This window comes from Megascapheus bottae, chromosome 2, assembly GCF_031878675.1.
Source record: "Megascapheus bottae isolate mThoBot1 chromosome 2, mThoBot2.hap1, whole genome shotgun sequence".
NCBI classification, from domain to species: Eukaryota; Metazoa; Chordata; class Mammalia; order Rodentia; family Geomyidae; genus Megascapheus; species Megascapheus bottae.
The window spans coordinates 54,024,199-54,043,402 of record NC_143510.1 but is presented as its reverse complement, the minus strand read 5'-3'; the positions used below and the strand labels follow the sequence as shown (position 1 = coordinate 54,043,402).

At 55.7% G+C, this 19,204-nt stretch overlaps 1 protein-coding gene across 1 annotated transcript; it reads left to right on the top strand.

Moving 5' to 3' along the window:
• Positions 1–1,793: 1,793 nt before the first annotated feature.
• On the top strand, positions 1,794–14,799 carry Agap2 (ArfGAP with GTPase domain, ankyrin repeat and PH domain 2). The gene is made up of 19 exons (XM_090327744.1): positions 1,794–3,648; positions 5,310–5,368; positions 5,900–5,987; positions 6,173–6,258; positions 6,403–6,550; positions 7,919–8,053; positions 8,373–8,482; positions 9,081–9,239; positions 9,394–9,480; positions 9,566–9,670; positions 10,094–10,256; positions 10,427–10,546; positions 11,287–11,415; positions 12,268–12,327; positions 12,560–12,708; positions 12,824–12,914; positions 13,046–13,268; positions 13,444–13,699; positions 14,128–14,799. The coding sequence occupies exons 1-19, from the start codon at positions 2,487–2,489 to the stop codon at positions 14,368–14,370; spliced, it is 3,573 nt and encodes a 1,190-aa protein (XP_090183870.1). The 5' UTR covers positions 1,794–2,486; the 3' UTR covers positions 14,371–14,799.
• Positions 14,800–19,204: the final 4,405 nt, after the last annotated feature.

The following is a 19,204-nucleotide window of genomic DNA, read 5'->3' as shown; positions in this document are numbered from 1 at the left end:
GTGTGTGTGTGTGTGTGTGTGTGTGTGTGTGTGTGTGCGCGCGCGCATCAGCATGTGAATGTGTGCCAGTTCTGCAGCCTGAACACAGGGCCTGGGCTCTGTCCTTCAGCTTGTGTGTGTGTGTGTGTGTGTGTGTGTGTGTGTGTGTGCATATGCATATGTGTATGCATGCCTATGTGCAGGCTAGTGTTCTGCCACTTCAGCCACAGCTTCCAGCTTTTGGCAGATAATCGGAGATGAGAGTCTCACAGATTTTCTTGCCCTGGCTGCCCTGATGGATGCACAGGAGGCTAGATCTGAGGATCATGGTTCAAGATTCGATTCCCATTAAACATCATAAAAGTTATGGCTGAGCCAACAATTGTCCTTGACCCTCTCCTTCCTAAGACATTGGTGAAGGCTCTCCTGCCCTGGGGATGGTGTCAATCAGCTTCTACAGGGATTTGGGGAGAAGCTTCTGACCTTCAGGACCTAGGAAGGACTGGGCACAGGACTTTGAAGAACCAAGGGCTCCCATATCGCATCCTGAGACAGGCCCCCACCCTCAACCTCACCAGGCCGAGCCTGCCGCTGGCTCCTGCCTCCTGCCTCCAAGAGCCGCCCACGGCTGCACTTATTATAGTCTCGGCTGCGTCAGGGGGGTGGGACGTCAAATCAAGGGACCAGGGAGCCTCTCCAAATCCCAGGGAGGGGTCTCCAAGGCTTCAGAGAGACCTCCGGCCCAGTCCAGCCCCTGCCACTTCCAAGAGGTCTTCAGCCTAAGTGCTAGTACTTCACACCCTGGCAGGAGGACTTGAACTCCAAACCCCTAGAGGGGCAGGGGACATAGAGTAAAGGTCGTCCATTTGCTCTGCCTACCTCCTCTTTAATCGGCTAAAAGAGTCGTCTCACAAACCTCTGGAGATGGAATGGAAACCCAAAAGAGGCTGGCCCTAGCTGCCTCAAGTAAGGGGGTTCTTGTTTTGGGGGGAGCAAAATACCCCCACAGGTGGGTAACCGAGTGTGAGTATGGGTGTCTTCACCAACCCAGCAGCTCCTGGTTGGCCTCTCATCCACCCTTCTCACCCAACCTTTTTCTCCGGTTATCCCGCTGCTTCAGAGGCACTCTTGGAGCTAGGGTTGCTATGGAGACTGGATGCATTTTGGTATTGGGGGGGTGACAATTTGTAGAGGTATTTTTTTTTCCTCCTCCCTACACCTTGAACTGAGGCCTTTGATGTACTCAGTAGCCTGGAATTCTGGGCCCTCAGGTCTCCTCTAGAGTGCGTGCCCCCCCCCACTTCCTATCCTGATAAGTTCCTTGTTTATCCCCATCCCTGGGGAGTACTTTGCAAGTTCATTTTGGGACAGTAGACTCAAGTGGGGCTGTTGAAAGAACTGAGGGGGTAAGGATATAAGAAGGAGCTAGGTGACAAAGTGAACGCCATCCAGCAACGGGGGTGGGGGTGGGGAGGGAAGAGGGGGTCCTGGGAAATAGATTTCAGAGTTTCCTTCTTTCCTACCGACGCTGCCCCTCTCCAACTGTTAGTGACCCCGGTGTGCTCTGTCTCTGGTGCCCGTCCACCCAGTACGTTTAGTTTGTACCTTTGTCCCGGAATGCCACACCCCACCGTCACGTTTCCTAATCTTGGGTGTGCGAAAGGAGGGGGCTGTCTAGGTGGTTGAGGAGATGAATCCAAGTGCCGGGAAATCCAGCCCAGGATTTGGGAGGGAAATCCAGTCCTGGATTTTGCACCGCCCCAGCAAACAGCGGTGCTGGTGGAAAGGTGGGGGGGGGGGGGAGATGGGTGGGGGGACCCGGGGGCCGCCTCCTCCTCCTCAATGTGAGGGGAGCGCCCGGACACAGCGCGCATCCGGACGGAGCCGAGCCCGGGCAAGGCCCCCACCCCCGGACTCCTCGCCGGGATCTCACGCCCCTCCTCTCCCAGACCCCAGACCCGTGGGTTCCCACCCCCTCCCGTCCCCTCCCTCCTCCCCCGCCGCCTCCGGTGTCTCCATCCCCAGCATCCTCCCCGCGCCCCTGCGAATCCCCCCCGCGTAGCCAGCCTCAATTCTCCCCGACCGCACCGGCGGCCCCCCGGCCCCCACCCCTGCCTCCCCCGCACCGGCCCCCCCTTCGGCCCCCTTTTCCTCCCTCTCCCTCGTTTGCCCCCACGACTGTCCTCCCCGCCCTCCTCCGCCCATCTCCGCGCCCCCACCCAGGCCGGGGTGCTCGGTCCGGCGCGCCTCCCAGGAACAGCACCAAGGTCCCGGGGCTCCAAGGGGGTGGGGGCGCAGGGCGGGGAGCATGGGGAGGGGGCGCCCCATGTGATGGGAGGGGGGCGCAGGCGGAGGCGGCGGAGGCGGCGGCGACAGCCGAGCCGGGCCGGGGGCTCCGCGGGGTCCGGGGGCTGGGGGCAGCGAGCAGGGCGGCCCCATGGCCGGGCCCCCCTGAGGCAGTCCGGGGGAGCCCCCTCCCCTCCCCAGCTCGGGGGTCTCCGGGCTCCATGAGCCGGGGCGCGGGCGCGCTTCAGCGCCGGACAACGACCTACCTCATCTCGCTGACCCTCGTCAAGCTCGAGTCGGTGCCTCCGCCGCCGCCCTCGCCGTCCGCAGCCGCGGCCGGAGCCTCCGGGGCCCGGGGCTCCGAGGCCGCCGATCCCGGCAGCCCCCGAGGTGCCGAGGAGCCGGGCAAGAAGCGGCACGAGCGGCTCTTCCACCGGCAGGATGCGCTGTGGATCAGCACCAGCAGCGCGGGCGCGGGGGGCGCGGAGCCCCCCGCCCCGGCCGCCCTGGCCCCGGCCCCGGCCAGCCCGGCCCGCCCGGTCTCCCCGGCTCCCGGCCGCCGCCTCTCCCTCTGGGCCGCCCCTCCGGGACCCCCGCTCGCCGGCGGGCTGAGCCCCGACGCCAAGCCCGGGGGCGGCCCCCCTTCCTCCCGGCGCCCCTTACTCAGCAGCCCTAGCTGGGGGGGCCCGGAGCCCGAAGGCCGGCCGAGCGGCGGCGTCCCGGGCTCGTCCTCCCCGCACCCGGGCACCGGCAGCCGGCGGCTCAAGGTGGCGCCTCCCCCGCCGGCTCCCAAGCCCTGCAAGACCGTGACCACTAGTGGAGCCAAAGCCGGCGCGGGCAAGGGCGCGGGGAGCCGCCTGTCATGGCCCGAGAGCGAGGGCAAGCCCAGGGTCAAGGGGTCAAAGAGCAGCGCCGGGACCGGAGCCTCCGCCGCGGCCGCCGGGGGAGGAGGAGGAGGCGCCGCGGCTGCCACCTCCGGAGGGGTCGGGGCTGGGGCTGGAGCCCGAGGAAAGCTGTCCCCGAGGAAAGGCAAGAGCAAGACCTTGGACAACAGTGACTTGCACCCGGGACCACCTGCGGGCTCGCCTCCTCCGCTGACCATCCCGGCAGCCCTGGCTCCGGCCGCCGTCACCGCCACCTCCGCGCAGCCCCCCGGGCCTGCACCTCCGATCACTCTGGAGCCTCCAGCTCCTGGGCTGAAAAGGGGCCGGGAGGGGGGCCGAGCATCCACTCGCGACCGCAAGATGCTCAAGTTTATCAGCGGTATCTTCACTAAGAGCACAGGGGGGCCTCCCGGCTCCGGGCCCCTTCCCGGACCCCCGGGCTTGTCTTCTGGCAGCGGGTCCAGGGAGCTCCTGGGCGCCGAGCTCCGAGCTTCCCCTAGTGAGTAGGGCCCGGGACCGAGGACGGGAGGGTGCGGGTGTCTGGAAGGCTGGGCCTGGGGGGGGGGGGTCGGGGGAAGCTCGGCGGGCGGGCGAGCCCGGTTCGCTCCCCCAGGGGGTTGAGGGGGGGAAGGATCGCGGTGAGGAGCGACACTGCGCGACGGGAGAGATGGATGACTCGGTTTCAGAGGGGTTCTCTGAGCTTTCTGGGAAAATAACGTCCTTGGTCAATGCCTGTAAGAGGAGAGATCTGTGTGTGGACGACTCCCAGACAAGCCCCAGACCCGACTTCTAGCCGCAGCTAGACTCTGGAAGCACGAAAGCACAGCTTTGCCTGGACTACGGGGGCGCAGAAGGAAGGGTGGGGGGAGACAGAGCAGGGGGAAGCCTCAGTTTCCCCAGCAGGGCCCTGGGGGGGGCGGGCCGTGTGACAAACGACCTTGCAGGTCAGGAGGGGTCGTGTCGGGGCTGAGAGCGGGCTGGTCGGGGCGTTCCGGGCGGCGCGCGGGGGCTGCGCCGTGCCGGGCGCGGAGCCGTGCGCCGAGGAGGGGGGCGCGGATAGGAAGCCTTGCTCCCCCCTCTGCCCACCCACCCACCCACCCCCGCCCCGCAGCAGCGGCGTCGAAACCCGCCCGGGGCTGACCCCGGAGTGAATCAGGGGGGCGGAACTGCCGCAAAGACAATTCCTACCCCGGGAGACCGGGGAGGGGGCGCGGCGTGGGGAAGGTGGTGGGGAGTTTTCTCCCTCCCACACCCCGGGACGTCTTTCATTTTATTTTGCGCTGGGAGGGATGGAGCGGGGAGACTGGGTTGGGACTCACGCTCCCCGGAGGGGAGGCGGGTCTGGAAGCGGGGGCGGCCCCCGGGGTTTGGCTTGTGAACGGGGTGGGAGCAGATGGCTCCGGATCCCAGAGTTCCCGCCGCAGCTGCGGCGCCCCGGGAACGTCCGGCCGGTGTCAGGCGCGGGGGCCCGAGCCGGCGGGCGGGAGCGTCCCTCCCCTCCCCGCCCAGGCCTGAGGCTTCTCACGGCTCCGGGATGGAGCCCTGCCCTGCCCTGCCCTTCTCTTCCCTCCAGTTCAATTGGAGGGTGCTGGGGGGCGGGGGGCGGACCTAGGCGCAGGAAAAGCCAAGCTCTGGCCCAGAGAATGCGGGGAGAGGGTCCGGGCCGGCCGCAGTGCCTGTTGACCTTGAAGGGCCGGGGGCGGGAAAGCCGGCACCTGAGGATCTCTCCTGGGAAATGGAGACGAAGGAAGACCCAGTGTCTTCCATGGCTCAGCTCTTCCTGCTGAGCCCTGTCCTGGGGGACTGTCTGCCTGGGAGAAGCCCCTCTATTCTTTTTGGGGGTGGGGGAGAGCTAGCCACAGGTCTTTTGGTCTGGGGCAGGAACCCACGTTTGGGGCTTTAAAAGAGATGCCAAATGAAGTATTTTTGTCTTGCTCGCTCTGTTGCTAAGCAACCACTGAGCGGTGGCAACAGCTGTGGGGAGAGCTGGCTGGGATGGGAGGACTGGGGACCACTATCAGACCTATCTGTTCCACGACGCCTCCCCAGCCAGGCAGGGGTCTGGGAGTTACGGGAGCCACAAGGAGAGCAGGGTGGCTAAGGGTCAGCAGTCCTGGGGTGGACCAGAGCCTCCCTCTTACCTCCGGTCTCTTTTTACAGAGGCTGTGGTCAATAGCCAGGAATGGACTTTGAGCCGTTCCATTCCTGAACTGCGCCTGGTAGGTACCCAGGCCCCTGGCCTGCAGGGGAAGGCTGACCTGAGCTAGTGCCCTCTTACCTGTTTCCTTCACCTCTCTCTTTTTCTCTCTTCTCCTCCCCTCCCCTCCCTCCTCCTTTCCCTCTCCTAAGATCCTCTTCCAGTCCCACGCGTCTCCTCATTCCTGTCATCTGTCCTTTTAGTCCTTCAAGTTCTGTTGGGTAAAACTTTCCACCCAATCACTGCCTAGGCTGGTGAAGGCTCCTGTGTACACAGGGACATACACATATGCTCCATATGCTTCTTAACACATAAAGCTGGTACTGTGTTGCTAACATTCTGCAGTGTGTGGTCCACTTGAAGCTAGGGATCATCTCTCACCACCCTACACCTGTTCATTCCACTACCTCTCCTGACTGCCTGTAGGCCTTAGAGCACCTCCTTGGGTGACTTGACACCACCCGCCCCCGTGGATTCTCAAGTGTGTGCAGACCCAAGCATCTTGCCCCCCCTCTTATTTCCCACTATCTCTGTTCCCCAACTTCCACCTCAGGGTGTGCTGGGTGATGCCAGGAGTGGGAAGTCATCGCTCATTCATCGGTTCCTGACTGGTTCATACCAGGTGCTGGAGAAGACTGAGAGTAAGTGCTCACGAGCATATTACCTAGGGATGAGGGTCAGGGATCCAGGAGTAAAATCAATGGCTGGGCAAATGTGAAGACTAAGGGGAAGGATGGGATCATAATAGCCAAAATAGAATGTGGAAAGGTTTGACGAACTGATAGTTTAGGTTTCTTACAGCTTTTATTTTAATTCTTCTCAATAGGTGAGCAGTACAAGAAAGAGATGTTGGTGGATGGACAGACTCATCTGGTGCTGATCCGAGAGGAAGCTGGGGCACCTGATGCCAAGGTGAGGGGTGTAAGTGGTGGGGTGGACAGGCTGGCTGGGTTCAGCACTGGACCAGAGGGAGCTCCCTAGAGTTCCACGCCTCCCTCTGGATAGCATCAGGGATGGATCTGTCTGACCCTCCATTTCCCCCTTCATCCCCACAAGTTCTCAGGCTGGGCAGATGCTGTCATCTTTGTCTTCAGCCTGGAGGATGAGAACAGTTTCCAGGCTGTGAGCCGTCTCCATGGGCAGCTGAGCTCTCTTCGGGGAGAAGGGAGAGGAGGCCTGGCCCTGGCATTGGTGGGGACACAAGGTAAGGAAGCAACCGATTTTAGGGGAGGCCTTAGGATGCCACCAGGATACTGCCCAATCTGGGTGAGAACTTGGTAAAGTGTAGAAATGGTTACCTAAATTCCATAACTCTCTAAAAGGAATTTGATTTCCAAATGAGGGGGAGAGTCATGAAAACAAACCCAAGCTTTACAAGATCTGAGCAGAGAAAAGATCCCCCAGAGAGACAAAGACAACCAGAGTATTTCTGTGCCTCTTCTGAGATTTATCTACCTGTGTTCTTATACTATTTCCTGGTACCACTGCCATGGGACACACTCTAAAAATTTCAAGTCCTAATGTGGATAGCCTTTCCTGCTAGGTGCTGGTGGCTCACACCTGTATTTCCACTCAGAGGTAAGAATTGAGGATCAAGGTCAAATCCAGCCCTGAGTTCAAGCCCTAGGACCAACACACACATACACACAAAAAGGAGCAGGGGGGAGAAAATCTTCCCATTTCCCTCATGCTATAACTAGGTATGGCTATGTCATCTGACACATTTTTAAAGAAACTTGTTTAAAAACAGAAAAGCTGGCCAGGAGTTTGACCTAGTGGTAGAGTGCTTGCCTAGCATGCATGAAGACCCGGGTTTGATTAGCACATACATAGAAAAAAGTTGGAAGTGGTGCAGAGGCTCAAGTGAAAGAGCTCTAGCTTTGAAAAAGTCCAAAGACAGTGCTCAGGCCCTGAGCTCAAGCCCAGGACTGGCAACAAAACAAAACAAAACAAAACACCAGAAAAACTGCAAAGAGAAAACTAGAGAAAACAGGAGGGGAGAAGAAAACCTTAGTTCTCAAAATAATGACCGAGTCTTTCAGGCTTTACCAGACCAAGTCAGGAAGAGCTTTTCCAGTGCCCACCTGTGTCCAACTGGCAGGACTTCCTGTCAGGATGTTGATGCTGCAGATGTGTGCCTCCACCTGTTGCTTGCCTCCTGTTTTCTCACTGTAGAGGGAGCAGTCCACCTGTTAACCATAGGCATTTACCTTTTTTTCTTTTTTCTTTTTTTCCTAGTTCACATGCTAGATAGCCCTTCATTCAGGATCAATGGACAGGGTGATTGTCACTTTTGAGACTCAGCCATTGTCAGGAAGCTTCCACTCCCCCCAGCATGCACGCGCGCGCGCGCGCGCGCACACACACACACACACACACACACATGCACACACACATACAGAGTTTGCCTAGCTTTCTTCTATGCAGACAGATGTGTAAGTTAGCCTCAGAACTCAAAGGAACATACATACTTCCAGTGAGCCCAGCTTCAGCCTGGAGCACAAAGGAAAAGGAATCATAAAAAGCAAGGAAAGGGCCCCTTGTTTAATTCTGCCTGTTCCTGTCCCCTCAGACAGGATCAGCGCTTCCTCTCCTCGGGTGGTAGGCGATGCTCGTGCCAGGGCTCTGTGCACAGAAATGAAACGCTGCAGTTACTATGAGACGTGTGCAACCTATGGGCTTAATGTAGATCGGGTCTTCCAGGAGGGTGAGTGCGGTGATGAGATGGTCGGCTGCATCTGTGGGAAGCAGGGAGTTTGGGGCCTGGGATATTCTAGAGGCCAGGTATTTAGGCCTCTGTGTTTTCCAATGGCTGGAAATGAGCCTCTTTGAGAGGGAGGAAAGATGGAGTAAGGTTTGCTTAATAGTCTTTCTGGGATCCAGAAGCTCAATGGGTGGCACGGGGGCAACAGGAACAAGAAAGTTGGGGGCTATGCTATCTTTGGGGATTTCTCTTTACTTGGAATGGAAGAATGCTCTTGGGTACCTGCCTTGCTCACTTCTCTTCTCTCTTCCCCTCCCTTCAGTGGCCCAGAAGGTGGTGACTTTGCGCAAACAGCAGCAGCTCCTGGCTGCCTGCAAGTCCCTGCCTAGCTCCCCAAGCCACTCAGCTGCCTCTACTCCTGTAGCTGGGCAGGTGAGTTGGGATGTGAGAGACAATGGAGAAAAGAGGTCGGCAGTCCGGAGACTGGTAGAGCATATGGAAGGACACGAATAGAGGAGAGGGGCAAGTGGAAATGACAGTGATATGGTTCATAAAAAGTGCTTTGGAGCTGGGCTGTGGTGACTCACTTGTAATCCTAGCTACTCAGGAAACGAATCTGAGGATCACGGTTTGAAGCCAGCCTGGGAAGGAAAAGTCTGTGAGACTTTTATCTCCAATTAACTAGCAAAAAAAAGTCTGGAAGTAGAGCTGTGCCTCACGTGGTAAAGTGGTAATCTTGAACATTAAAAGCTTAGGGACAGTGCCCAGGCCCTGCGTTCATGCCCCAGTACCAGTACATACACACAAAATGCATTGGATTGGAAATCAGTTAGGTTTGAGACACTATAGGCAATGTCCTTGAGCAACTTACATAACTTTCCTAGGTTACCTGAAAGATTATAAGGCATAATAGTATTAAAGAGTTTGATTATCCATATAATAAATAATGATGAGATGCCAAAAGGGCTGTATTGTAACTTGCTGTAGGAAGGGGCAGCATATATCTTCTGACTTCTCTGTATATCCTCAGGCTAGTAATGGGGGCCACACTAGCGACTACTCTTCTTCTCTTCCATCCTCTCCCAATGTTGGCCACCGGGAGCTCCGAGCTGAGGCAGCAGCAGTGGCTGGACTGAGTACTCCAGGTTCTCTGCACCGGGCAGCCAAGCGGAGGACCAGCCTTTTTGCGGTACTGGATTTGCTGACTCCACCTTCCTGCTGCTCTGTTATTTGCCCATCATCCCTAGTTCCTAGACCTCTCTATAGGGCTCTTCTTCATTTGTCTTCCCTGTCCTTCCATCAGTGCATCCTTCTATCCATCCTGATTCCAATAACCATTCCAGAATCGTCGGGGGAGTGACTCAGAGAAGCGCAGCCTGGACAGTCGAGGAGAGACAACGGGGAGTGGGCGAGCTATCCCCATCAAACAGGTGAGTGGTCGGGAGACTGGAGGAAGGTGGAGTGGCTGGGTCTCAGCTGGCTTTGTCGCCCTATGTATGTCTTTCTGTACTCCAGAGCTTCCTACTAAAGAGAAGTGGCAATTCCTTGAATAAAGAATGGAAGAAGAAATACGTGACCCTGTCCAGTAATGGATTCCTACTCTACCACCCCAGCATTAATGTGAGTGGCAGAGAGTGGCCCGTCTTTCAGCTCTGCCTCTCTGTGCCCCTGACAAGCATTCACATCTTTTCTGGAAAGCTCTAGACCTGTTCTTTTAGATTTAGCAAGCATGTTCAGAGCCCACCATCTATCCATACTGGTGATTGGGAAGGTAAATTCACTTCCCAGGAACCTATAGTCCAGTGGAAGAGCACCCAGGAAAGCCCTGTACTTAGCCTGCCATTACAGGAATGCTTCCTGGAGGAGAAAATGCCAAACCAACTTTGATAGCCCATCTCTTAGGACCCATCCTAGGAGAATTTCAACCTTGCCTAGTCATCTACTATGGCCTCATCTACCCCCCCCCCAAAAAAAAATTAACTGCTTTCCAGCACTACCCAGAACTCAAACCTTCCCTGTACTGTCAACCTGGTCCTTCTCCAGGATTACATCCATAGTACCCACGGCAAGGAGATGGACTTGCTACGAACAACCGTCAAAGTCCCAGGCAAAAGACCCCCCAGAGCCATCTCTGCTTTTGGCCCCTCAGCCAGCATCAATGGGCTGGTCAAGGACATGAGCACTGTCCAGATGGGTGAAGGCCCTGGTAAGTGGGTGGGCTTATGATAAGGAGGTAGGAGGTGCCAGGAGAAAAGGGAGGACTAGGAGGAAAGAAGGAGTTGGCAATGGATAAGTGGGAAGGGGGTGATAAAGAAATTCCAAATAAGGAAGGGGCCTGGGAGACAGAGAGGTTCATCAGTCTTCTCCTTCTCTCAGAAGCCACTACTCCCATGCCAAGCCCCAGTCCCAGCCCCAGTTCCCTGCAGCCACCACCAGACCAGACATCCAAACACCTGCTGAAACCAGACCGGAATCTGGCCCGAGCCCTCAGCACCGGTGAGTGGGACCACCCTCCAGCCACTGTCTTGCAGATCCAAGTGGGATGTGGGTGGAAAGTGAAATCAGGGCGGAGGATTGGAGCTGGAATGAGTACATAAATGAACACATGGAACGTCTGCTGGGCGCCTGGCACCAGGCTCACACATCATGTCTGTCAAGACAGTTACCACAAGTTCATGTAGAGCCAAACTGCCTGCGCCCAAATGCTGGCTGCCACATGGGAAAGCCCCTTAACCTCTTGATGCTTTAGTGTCCTCATGTGTAAGACTGAGCTAATAGTTTCTACCTCACAGAGATGTGTTTTTTTTTTTTCAAAGCTAAATGAACAGAACATTATGTGGCATATAAGTCAGCTATTAGTGCTTGGAAATATAGAGAGACTAATTAGATAGGTACCCAGATCTGTAGATATAATTTAAACATCATGTAATGTTATAACAAATGCTCCTACAACAACCTCATTAGGTCAAGATTATTATCCTCATTTTAGGAATGAAGAAATTGAGACTCAGATTAAATGACTTGTTCAAGGGCCGGAGACCAGTAAGTGGCAGAACTAGGATCATTTCTGATCCGATTCTAAGCCACTTATCTGCCCATGAGATCTCCCTGGAGAGACACAACTGGGGACTGACACTGAAAGATGCTAAAGTTGGTTCAGGGGAGGAGATAGGTTATGAAGAAATCAGGAAGTCTGTGGACGAGCCAAGTAAGGCAGTTGTGTCCCCTTTCCTAAGACTGTACCCCATCTGGAGACCTGAGTCCCCTCAGTCGGGAACCCCCTCCTTCTCCCATGGTGAAGAAGCAGAGGAGGAAAAAATTGACAACACCATCCAAGACTGAAGGCTCAGCTGTGCAGGCTGAAGGTGAGGCTCTGGTGGGCAGTCCCATTCCCATCCTGGACCTTCACATATCTGACCTAGTTCTGCAGCTGGAGGCCAAGTGCCTGAGCTTGGTGCTTGACCATCATTACCACTGCACAGGATTTAATGGGGAATTGGATGACACTCCCATCCACTGTCTTTCCCCTTCTCCCCAGCCAGTGCATTTTCCCCAAGAATCTCCAGCTCCCACATTCTCGTTCCCTCTCCTAAGGACTCTAGTTCTTGTTCTTTCCCTCAGCTTAACTTATGACACGCCCCCCCACATCGCCAACCCTGACCCCCATGACTCAGCTCCTGAACTCATGTTCCCATCTGTTCCCCACATCCTGGACTCTGGTCACCCTGTTTGCAATAACTTACAGTGATCACCGAACTCCCCCAACAACCCTTAACCGTAGAGGTCTCCAGGACCCCACCCCACCCCCAGCCCTGCTGACTGCTCCTGAGCCCAGGGCCCCTCTCCTCCTAGCCTGTGGCCCAGTTTCTGCCACCTTCCTCCATGTCCATTTAGCTCCTGATTCTTCCTACCCCTGCAGAGACCCAGTTCCTCTCTGGTCATGACATCTGTCCCCAGTGCCCCTGCTCTCTGCCAGGTGCTCAGACTCGGGTTCTAATCTGCCTACTCTCATGGCTCTTGGCTTCTGCTCCACTCTGCTCTGGGGCCACTGACTTTAGTTCTGCTTTCTCTCCCCATCTGTCTGTCCTGCTTTGTCTCTGGCACTCTGTTACTATCTTTCTCCATTTCTCCATTTGCCTCTCTTCTTCTTTTCTCGACATCTCTTTCTCTGTTCTGCACTCCATTCTATCTCTATCTCCTTCGCTTCGGGAAACCAGCCAAGCGCAAAATGTGGAAACTAAAATCCTTTGGTAGTTTAAGAAATATTTATAAAGCAGGTAACAAGCGGGGAGCCTGGAGGGGCGCTCAGCTTGGGTGCAGAAGGGTGGGGGTGCCTCTGCCTCTCCCTGCATGTGCTGGGGCTTCCTGCTTTTCCCTGCCCCCTGCTTCTCCTCCCCCACCCCCAGTGCCCCACTCCCAGGGGCTGGGACCAACATCAGGGAGGAAGGGTTTGGGAAGGCCCTTGACTGAACTCTGTTCCTCAAGACACCCATCCATCCCCCTACCCAGAGGAAAACTTTGAGTTCCTGATTGTATCCAGCACTGGTCAGACATGGCACTTTGAGGCAGCCAGCTTTGAAGAGCGGGATGCCTGGGTCCAAGCCATCGAGAGTCAGATCCTAGCCAGTTTGCAGTGTTGTGAGAGCAGCAAGGTCAAGGTAATGGTTTGGGGGCGGGGCCGGGAGGAGAGCAAGGGTGTTCGAGAGGATGAAAGGCTGAAGAGAGATGCCACTCAGAGTCAGTGCAAATTAACCACCACGGCTTGTTCTGCAGCTGCGCACAGACAGCCAGAGCGAAGCCGTGGCCATCCAGGCAATCCGGAACGCCAAGGGAAATTCCATCTGTGTGGACTGTGGGGCTCCCAGTGAGTGCGGTGGCACAGGAGAGGGGCATGGGAGGGGGAACCCCTTTCTCGGGGGTGTGGTAAGTCAGTGAATGCTGGGGTGTCATTCTATGCTGCCCAACTGGGAGCCCACCTCCACACTCTGTCCCCAGACCCCACGTGGGCCAGCCTGAACCTGGGTGCACTGATCTGCATCGAGTGTTCTGGCATCCACCGGAACCTGGGCACACACCTGTCCCGCGTGCGCTCGCTCGATTTGGATGACTGGCCGCGGGAGCTGACCCTGGTGCTGACCGCCATCGGCAACGACACGGCCAACCGCGTCTGGGAGAGCGACACTCGGGGTCGTGCCAAGCCCACGCGGGACTCTTCGCGGTAAGCGTAAAGGCACAGAGTGGAGTGGGGATGGTGGTGCTGTGTCCCCTGTGTCCCCCCTACCCCTCTCCTGCCCCAGAAAATCCCCTGGCCTCAGGCAGCTCCCCTGGGGCAAAGGAGCTGAAATCCTGGCTAAAGGTTCCTACAACTCTCTCGTTGGTCCCTGGTACTTCAGGGAGGAGCGTGAGTCGTGGATTCGCGCCAAGTACGAGCAGCTGCTGTTCCTGGCGCCGCTGGGCACCACCGAGGAGCCGCTAGGCCGCCAGCTATGGGCCGCCGTGCAGGCCCAGGACGTGGCTGCCGTTCTCCTGCTTCTGGCCCACGCGCGACATGGACCTCTGGACACCGGCGTGGAGGACCCGCAGCTCCGCTCCCCACTTCATCTGGCTGCGGAGCTCGCCCACGTGGTCATCACGCAGCTACTGTTGTGGGTAAGTGTGAAGGAAGGAGTCCCCGAAGGGTCCACTCCCAGAAAACAAAAAAGCCACAACCAAACGCCTGGCAGCCGCGCGCCTGTAATCCTAGCCACTGGGGAGGCTGAGATCTGAGGATCGTGGTTCGAAGCCAGCCAGGGCAGGAAAGTCCGTGAGACTCTTATTTCCAACAAACTACTTAGAAAACAAAAATCCAGAAGTGGTGCCATGGCTCAAGAGGTAGCGCGCTCACCTTGAGCCAAAGGTGCTCAGGGACGGCGCCCAAGCCCTGAGTTCAAGCGCCAGGATCTGCACCCAAAAGTAAAGCCTGTGTGGGAGAGAGCCTGAACAGGACTTGGGCTTAGGAAGCCAAGAGAACGTGGGGGTCCGGATGGGGCTCCAATCGGGGACCGCCCCCAGTCACCCAGCTCTTTCTGCCCTTCTAGTACGGCGCGGACGTGGCGGCCCGCGACGCGCAGGGGCGCACGGCGCTGTTCTACGCCCGTCAGGCGGGAAGCCAGCTGTGTGCGGACATCCTCCTCCAGCACGGCTGCCCGGGCGAGGGCGGCAGCGCGGCCACCACGCCCAGCGCGGCCACCACGCCCAGCCTGACTGCCACGCCCAGCCCCCGGCGCCGGAGCAGCGCCGCCAGCATGGGCCGCGCCGATGCCCCGGTAGCGCTGGTATAGTTACCCAGCAGCGAGAGACACCCCACCCCCACCACCCCAGGCGAGCCGGGCACGACCACACCGGGTGGACCGTTGGACAGATGCACCCACTCACCTCTCCAACCCGCACCCCACCCCACGGGAGCACTTCCTCACCCCCACGAGGGCACAGCCCCCCCCCCCACGCCTCCCAGAAGACACAAACTCACCTTCCTCTCCCCACCGAGGCATGGAGACCCTTCCCCTCCCCACAGCTCAACACTCCCCCTTCTCCACTGTTTCCATACTCGGATTGCTCTGGGTCTACCCACACGGGGGTTCGCAGAGGGGGATGCCTCTGGGCCGCGTTCGCGCTCCAGCTCGGGCTCCTGGGCGCTTGGTCGTGCCCGTTCGCGCCTCCTAGGGGCGGGAAGAGACCCCCGTCCTGCCTGCCAGCGCTGAACTATCCCCAATGGCTGAACTATCCCCAATGGCGGGAGCCCAAACCCAGGCTGGCTCCTGGGGCGACGCCACGCCAGAGGGAGGGGTTAGTACATGAAGGGCTAGCCCTGGGACTTGGGACCAATACTGGGACCCCCGTCCCGTCTATGCTGATCTCACTGCCCAGTGAAGGGGGAGGAAGGGCAGCGAGGGGCAGGACCCCTGCTGCCCGTAGAGGTGTGTGGGGGTCCCCAACCCTTTCCGTGAAAGGGACCATGAGGAGTGGAAATTAGGATGTCCTCCTACACCTACCTATAGATGGAATCGAAAGGGCCAGGGGGAGCCAAGAGCCCGGGTCTCTACTGTCTTAGGGGGGAGAAGGAATGGAGCCACAGGGGGCTGGAGAAGGGCCTTGTAATTTATTGCTTTGTTCCCCAACCTGGGGGTGGGGTGGGGCTGGGGCGTGGGGAGGGCCTTTTGGGGTAGGGGAAGCCAAGGGTGGGTAAGGGGTGGGGTGGGGCGGGGGTGCTCTCTTGGGTTGTGAGTGTCTGTGACCGTGACTGCGTACCTGTGACTGTGCAGCGCCCATGGTGATCTGGGGTAGGGGGCACCCCTACAGTGGGACCCCTCCCCCATTATTCTTTCTGTCCAGTCCCTCCCTCCCAACTGGAGCAGCTCCAGACCCGTTCCTCAATCCCATCCTCCCAGCCGGGGCTGAGGGGATGTGTGATGGCTGCTATGGTTTCCAGTTCTTCCCCTCTCCCCCAAAGGGGCAGGTAGGGTGGACTCACCTGGCTCATCCCTGCCTCCCTCAACCAACCCAGCCCTTGGGCCGTCTGTGTCAGTGGTTTCCCGTCTTTTTTTTTTTTTTTCCTTCCTGGCTAAAATATTTTGCAAAAGACCAGGTAATGGGGAGGGGAGTGGGATGGGGATAAGGGGGAAATGCCCCCTCATCTCCTCCTGGGAAGCAGGTGGTGTGAATCTTCAACAGCAATTAAAGAGGAAGTGATTTTGTCTAGGGGGTGAGCTGCTGGTCTGTTCTTCAAGAGGCAGGTGAGGGTGTGGCTTTGGTCAAGGTGGGGATGGGGAGGCGGGAAAGGGCCAGGCAGAGGTGCCTCCTGCTGGGCTGGTGTTAACAGGGACAGTAGCCACAGACATGGAGGTGGATTCATCTTGTACAACAGTCCTGGGTTTGTGTAGTGGAAAGAGATTGTCAAGATGGGCAGGTGGGACCAGTTGTGGGAACTGGAAGTAGAAAAGAGACTACAAGGTGAGACCGTTCTGGGAACAAATTGAGGTATGGTGTGTGGAGGAACCAACAGGCCTGGAGGTAGAAGAGATGAGATGGGGTTGCTCTGATTTACAAGGAGGAATGGAACTGATTTTGAAACCTGGCCCTCTGTGCTCTTTAGCTAGGAACTCTGGGCAGGTAACCTTAGAAACATCTGTTCATAATCTGAAAAATATCTGCTCAGAGATATCTGAGGAGGGCTGGCCTAGGCCAGCTTGCTTGCCCAGAGTATTGGTCAGAGCAGAGCTAATAGTAAGGATCTTTCTCTTGGCTCTGATCAGAAGGTCCAGGAGTGAATGTATGAAAGATCTTGTGGATAAGGGTTTTCAGCTAGCCCTAGTTTCCTGAGGTCTGCAAGTTCATGACACCTAATCCAAGCATTTACTCATGTGTTTCACTCTGAGCTGCAGGGTAGCCAGTCCAAACATTTCTTTTTGTGTGTGCCTGTCCTGGGGCTTGAGCTCAGCCTCTTGAGTAGCTAGCATGTATGTGTGACTCACTGACATCGGGCCCACCATTTCTTGGATGCAGTTGAAAGCATTAACCCTGACAGACTGTTGGATCCCGGGTGTTGCTGCCCACCTTGAGAAATCAGTCTGTGGCACCAGCATCTTTGGGTAGAATTGTTTCTAACCTCCTAGCCCCAAGGTGTTCTACTGCAGGTATACTGGGAGATGACAAAATGTGGTCACAGCACCAAGCCTTGCTGCTCTGCAGCATCGTAGGATGGATGACTGCCCAACAAGGAAGAGGTCCAGTCCGATGCAGGACATATACAGATTTAGGTATAGTTTGGGTAAAGTGAGGAAGATAGGATGTAGCAAAGACTTGCCTGGTGGACCTGCTCATGTGCCCATTCAGCTCAAACATGTTGGATTTCCTCACTTTATTTTTACTTTTCTTCTCATGCAAATGCCCACTCCATCAGAAGTTTGGAACATAAGGACATGGAGAGAGTGAAAATACCTGCAAAGGGAACCGTGAACCAGTGGAAAGATCTCATTTTCAACCACTGAGAAATTGTCAAGGTGTCAGCAAATAGCAAATCCCACCACCAAGGAACTATTTATTTCTTTTGTCTGTCTTGGGGCTAGAACTCTGGGCCTGGGTTGCTCTCCCTGAGCTCTTCAACTCAAGACTACACTGCCCTACTCCTGGAGCCACAGGGCCCCTTCCTGTTTTCTAGTGGTTAATTTCTAATGGAGATAAGAGACTTTAGTGCTGGGGCTGGCTTGGAACCAGGATCCTCAGATCTCATCCTCTTGAGTAGCTAGGATTACAGGCATGAGCCACTGCATCTGGCTTGTTTACTTTTTAATGGGCTCTGTCTTTGGTTTTGTGAGAGGTAGTACATCAAATCCCCCAGATTAAGGCAGAAAAGGACTGTAGGAGAGTCTCTGGGTAGGTAAAGAAGAGCTGCCACTTTATATGCTAATACCAACCCCATAGCTCACTGTGGGTCTCCTCACTCTGGTTCACATTGCCTTTCCCCACCTGTTCCTGGCTATTATCTGCCACACACCTCCCTTTGTTTGCCTTAGCACAGCTGGGGAAGACTGATTACTACAGATTTGCTAAAAGCCAGAGGAAAAAGGAATTTTTTTGTTTGTTTTGTTTTTCTGGAAAGTACAAAGTTATTTAAAACAGTGAGGTTTCCAGATCTGTTTTCTGCTGAGACTAGATCCATAATCAAACCAACGATAACCTATCCTGGCCTCTCTTTAACTTTCCAAAGGATGCTTCTTTAACTTCCAGCCAGCTGTTGGGATTTAGGGTGCTTCCAAATACTCCAGTGTGCAGCTCAAAAGCTGGTTTATGAGTTGATACACACTGCAGGAACAACACTTATTCCATCCTTGTTGGCTACAAGGTGACCAGTGTTGTCAGTTTACCAATATAGAAATGTCATGTGAAAATTACCTGTCTGTCCAAGCCTCTGCTGATTGGAGATAGAGGAGTGTGGTTTAAACCCAGTGTTCTGTCTGTAGCTGCTCTCAGGGCAGTTCCTAAGTTACTGTCCAGCTGAAGCATCCTTTTTCTCAAAATATTCACACAGATCCATGGAAGCAAGATTTATAAATCTACCTTTTACATTTTAGAACAATTTAGGTATAACATGAACAATAAGTTCTAGTCCATACTGAACAAGAAGAGGTTCAGTCTCATGTGAGTTCTTTCATCAATGGAATCCTACACTTAGGTGGTTTTGTAGATCCTCTGCTTGTTATACTCCCATCCCCTTGCGCCAGGATTTGAACTGAGCCTCAGTTTTGCTTGCCTGGTCCTCCGCTTTCTTGTTGGTTCCTTTGGAAATGGAGTCTCAAGGACTTGGCTTTGAATCTCAGTCCTCTAGATTTCAACCACCTAAATAGCTAAGATTATAGGCATGAGCCACAAGCACATGGCCCTTTCCTATTCTTGCAAGATGCTAGAGCTAGAGGTCAGATACTTCCAAACTAGGGAGCTAGAGGAGAGCCTCTGCCCTGGGAGAGAAAGCAGGGATGAGGGGAACCCATATCTGTACCTGGCAATGAGGAAGTGATGGAGATATCAGGACCACTTATCCTTGGCACACTGAATCTGGCATGTGTGGGCATAGCCCTCTCTGGCTATGGCCTTAGGTGTTTTCTGAGGACTGGCAAATTACCAGATAGAAATGGGATGTGACTGGCAAGTGGAGTTGGAATCACAGCAGAGAGAGATCAGAGGATGCCTGGGGTGGGGTATTGAATGTGTGTGTATATGTGAGGTATCCTTGGTTGCCATTTGGCTTTCAGAAAATAGGGAAAGAAAAGGAAAGAGATGGGTGCTAATGAAGAGAAACAACCGGGCTGAGGATATAATTGAGTGGTAGAATTCTTACCTAGCATATGTGAAGCTGTTGGGTTTCTAGTCTGGGGTGGGGAGTGGGGGACAATAAGGAAAAAGGGATAAGAGTATTGTAGGATTTCTTTCAATTCTTGTTAATAGCTAGCTTTGCTTAGCTGCCATGGCCTCATCCTGTATACCCCAGACCCACGGATAACACCTAGGAGGTGGACAGGATCACCACATCAAAGAATGTGCCTCCTACTTGGAAAAGAGCAGCAAGCCTCCTCCCTATTTGTCTCCACCACCCACCTATTCCCAAAAAAGGTCAATGGG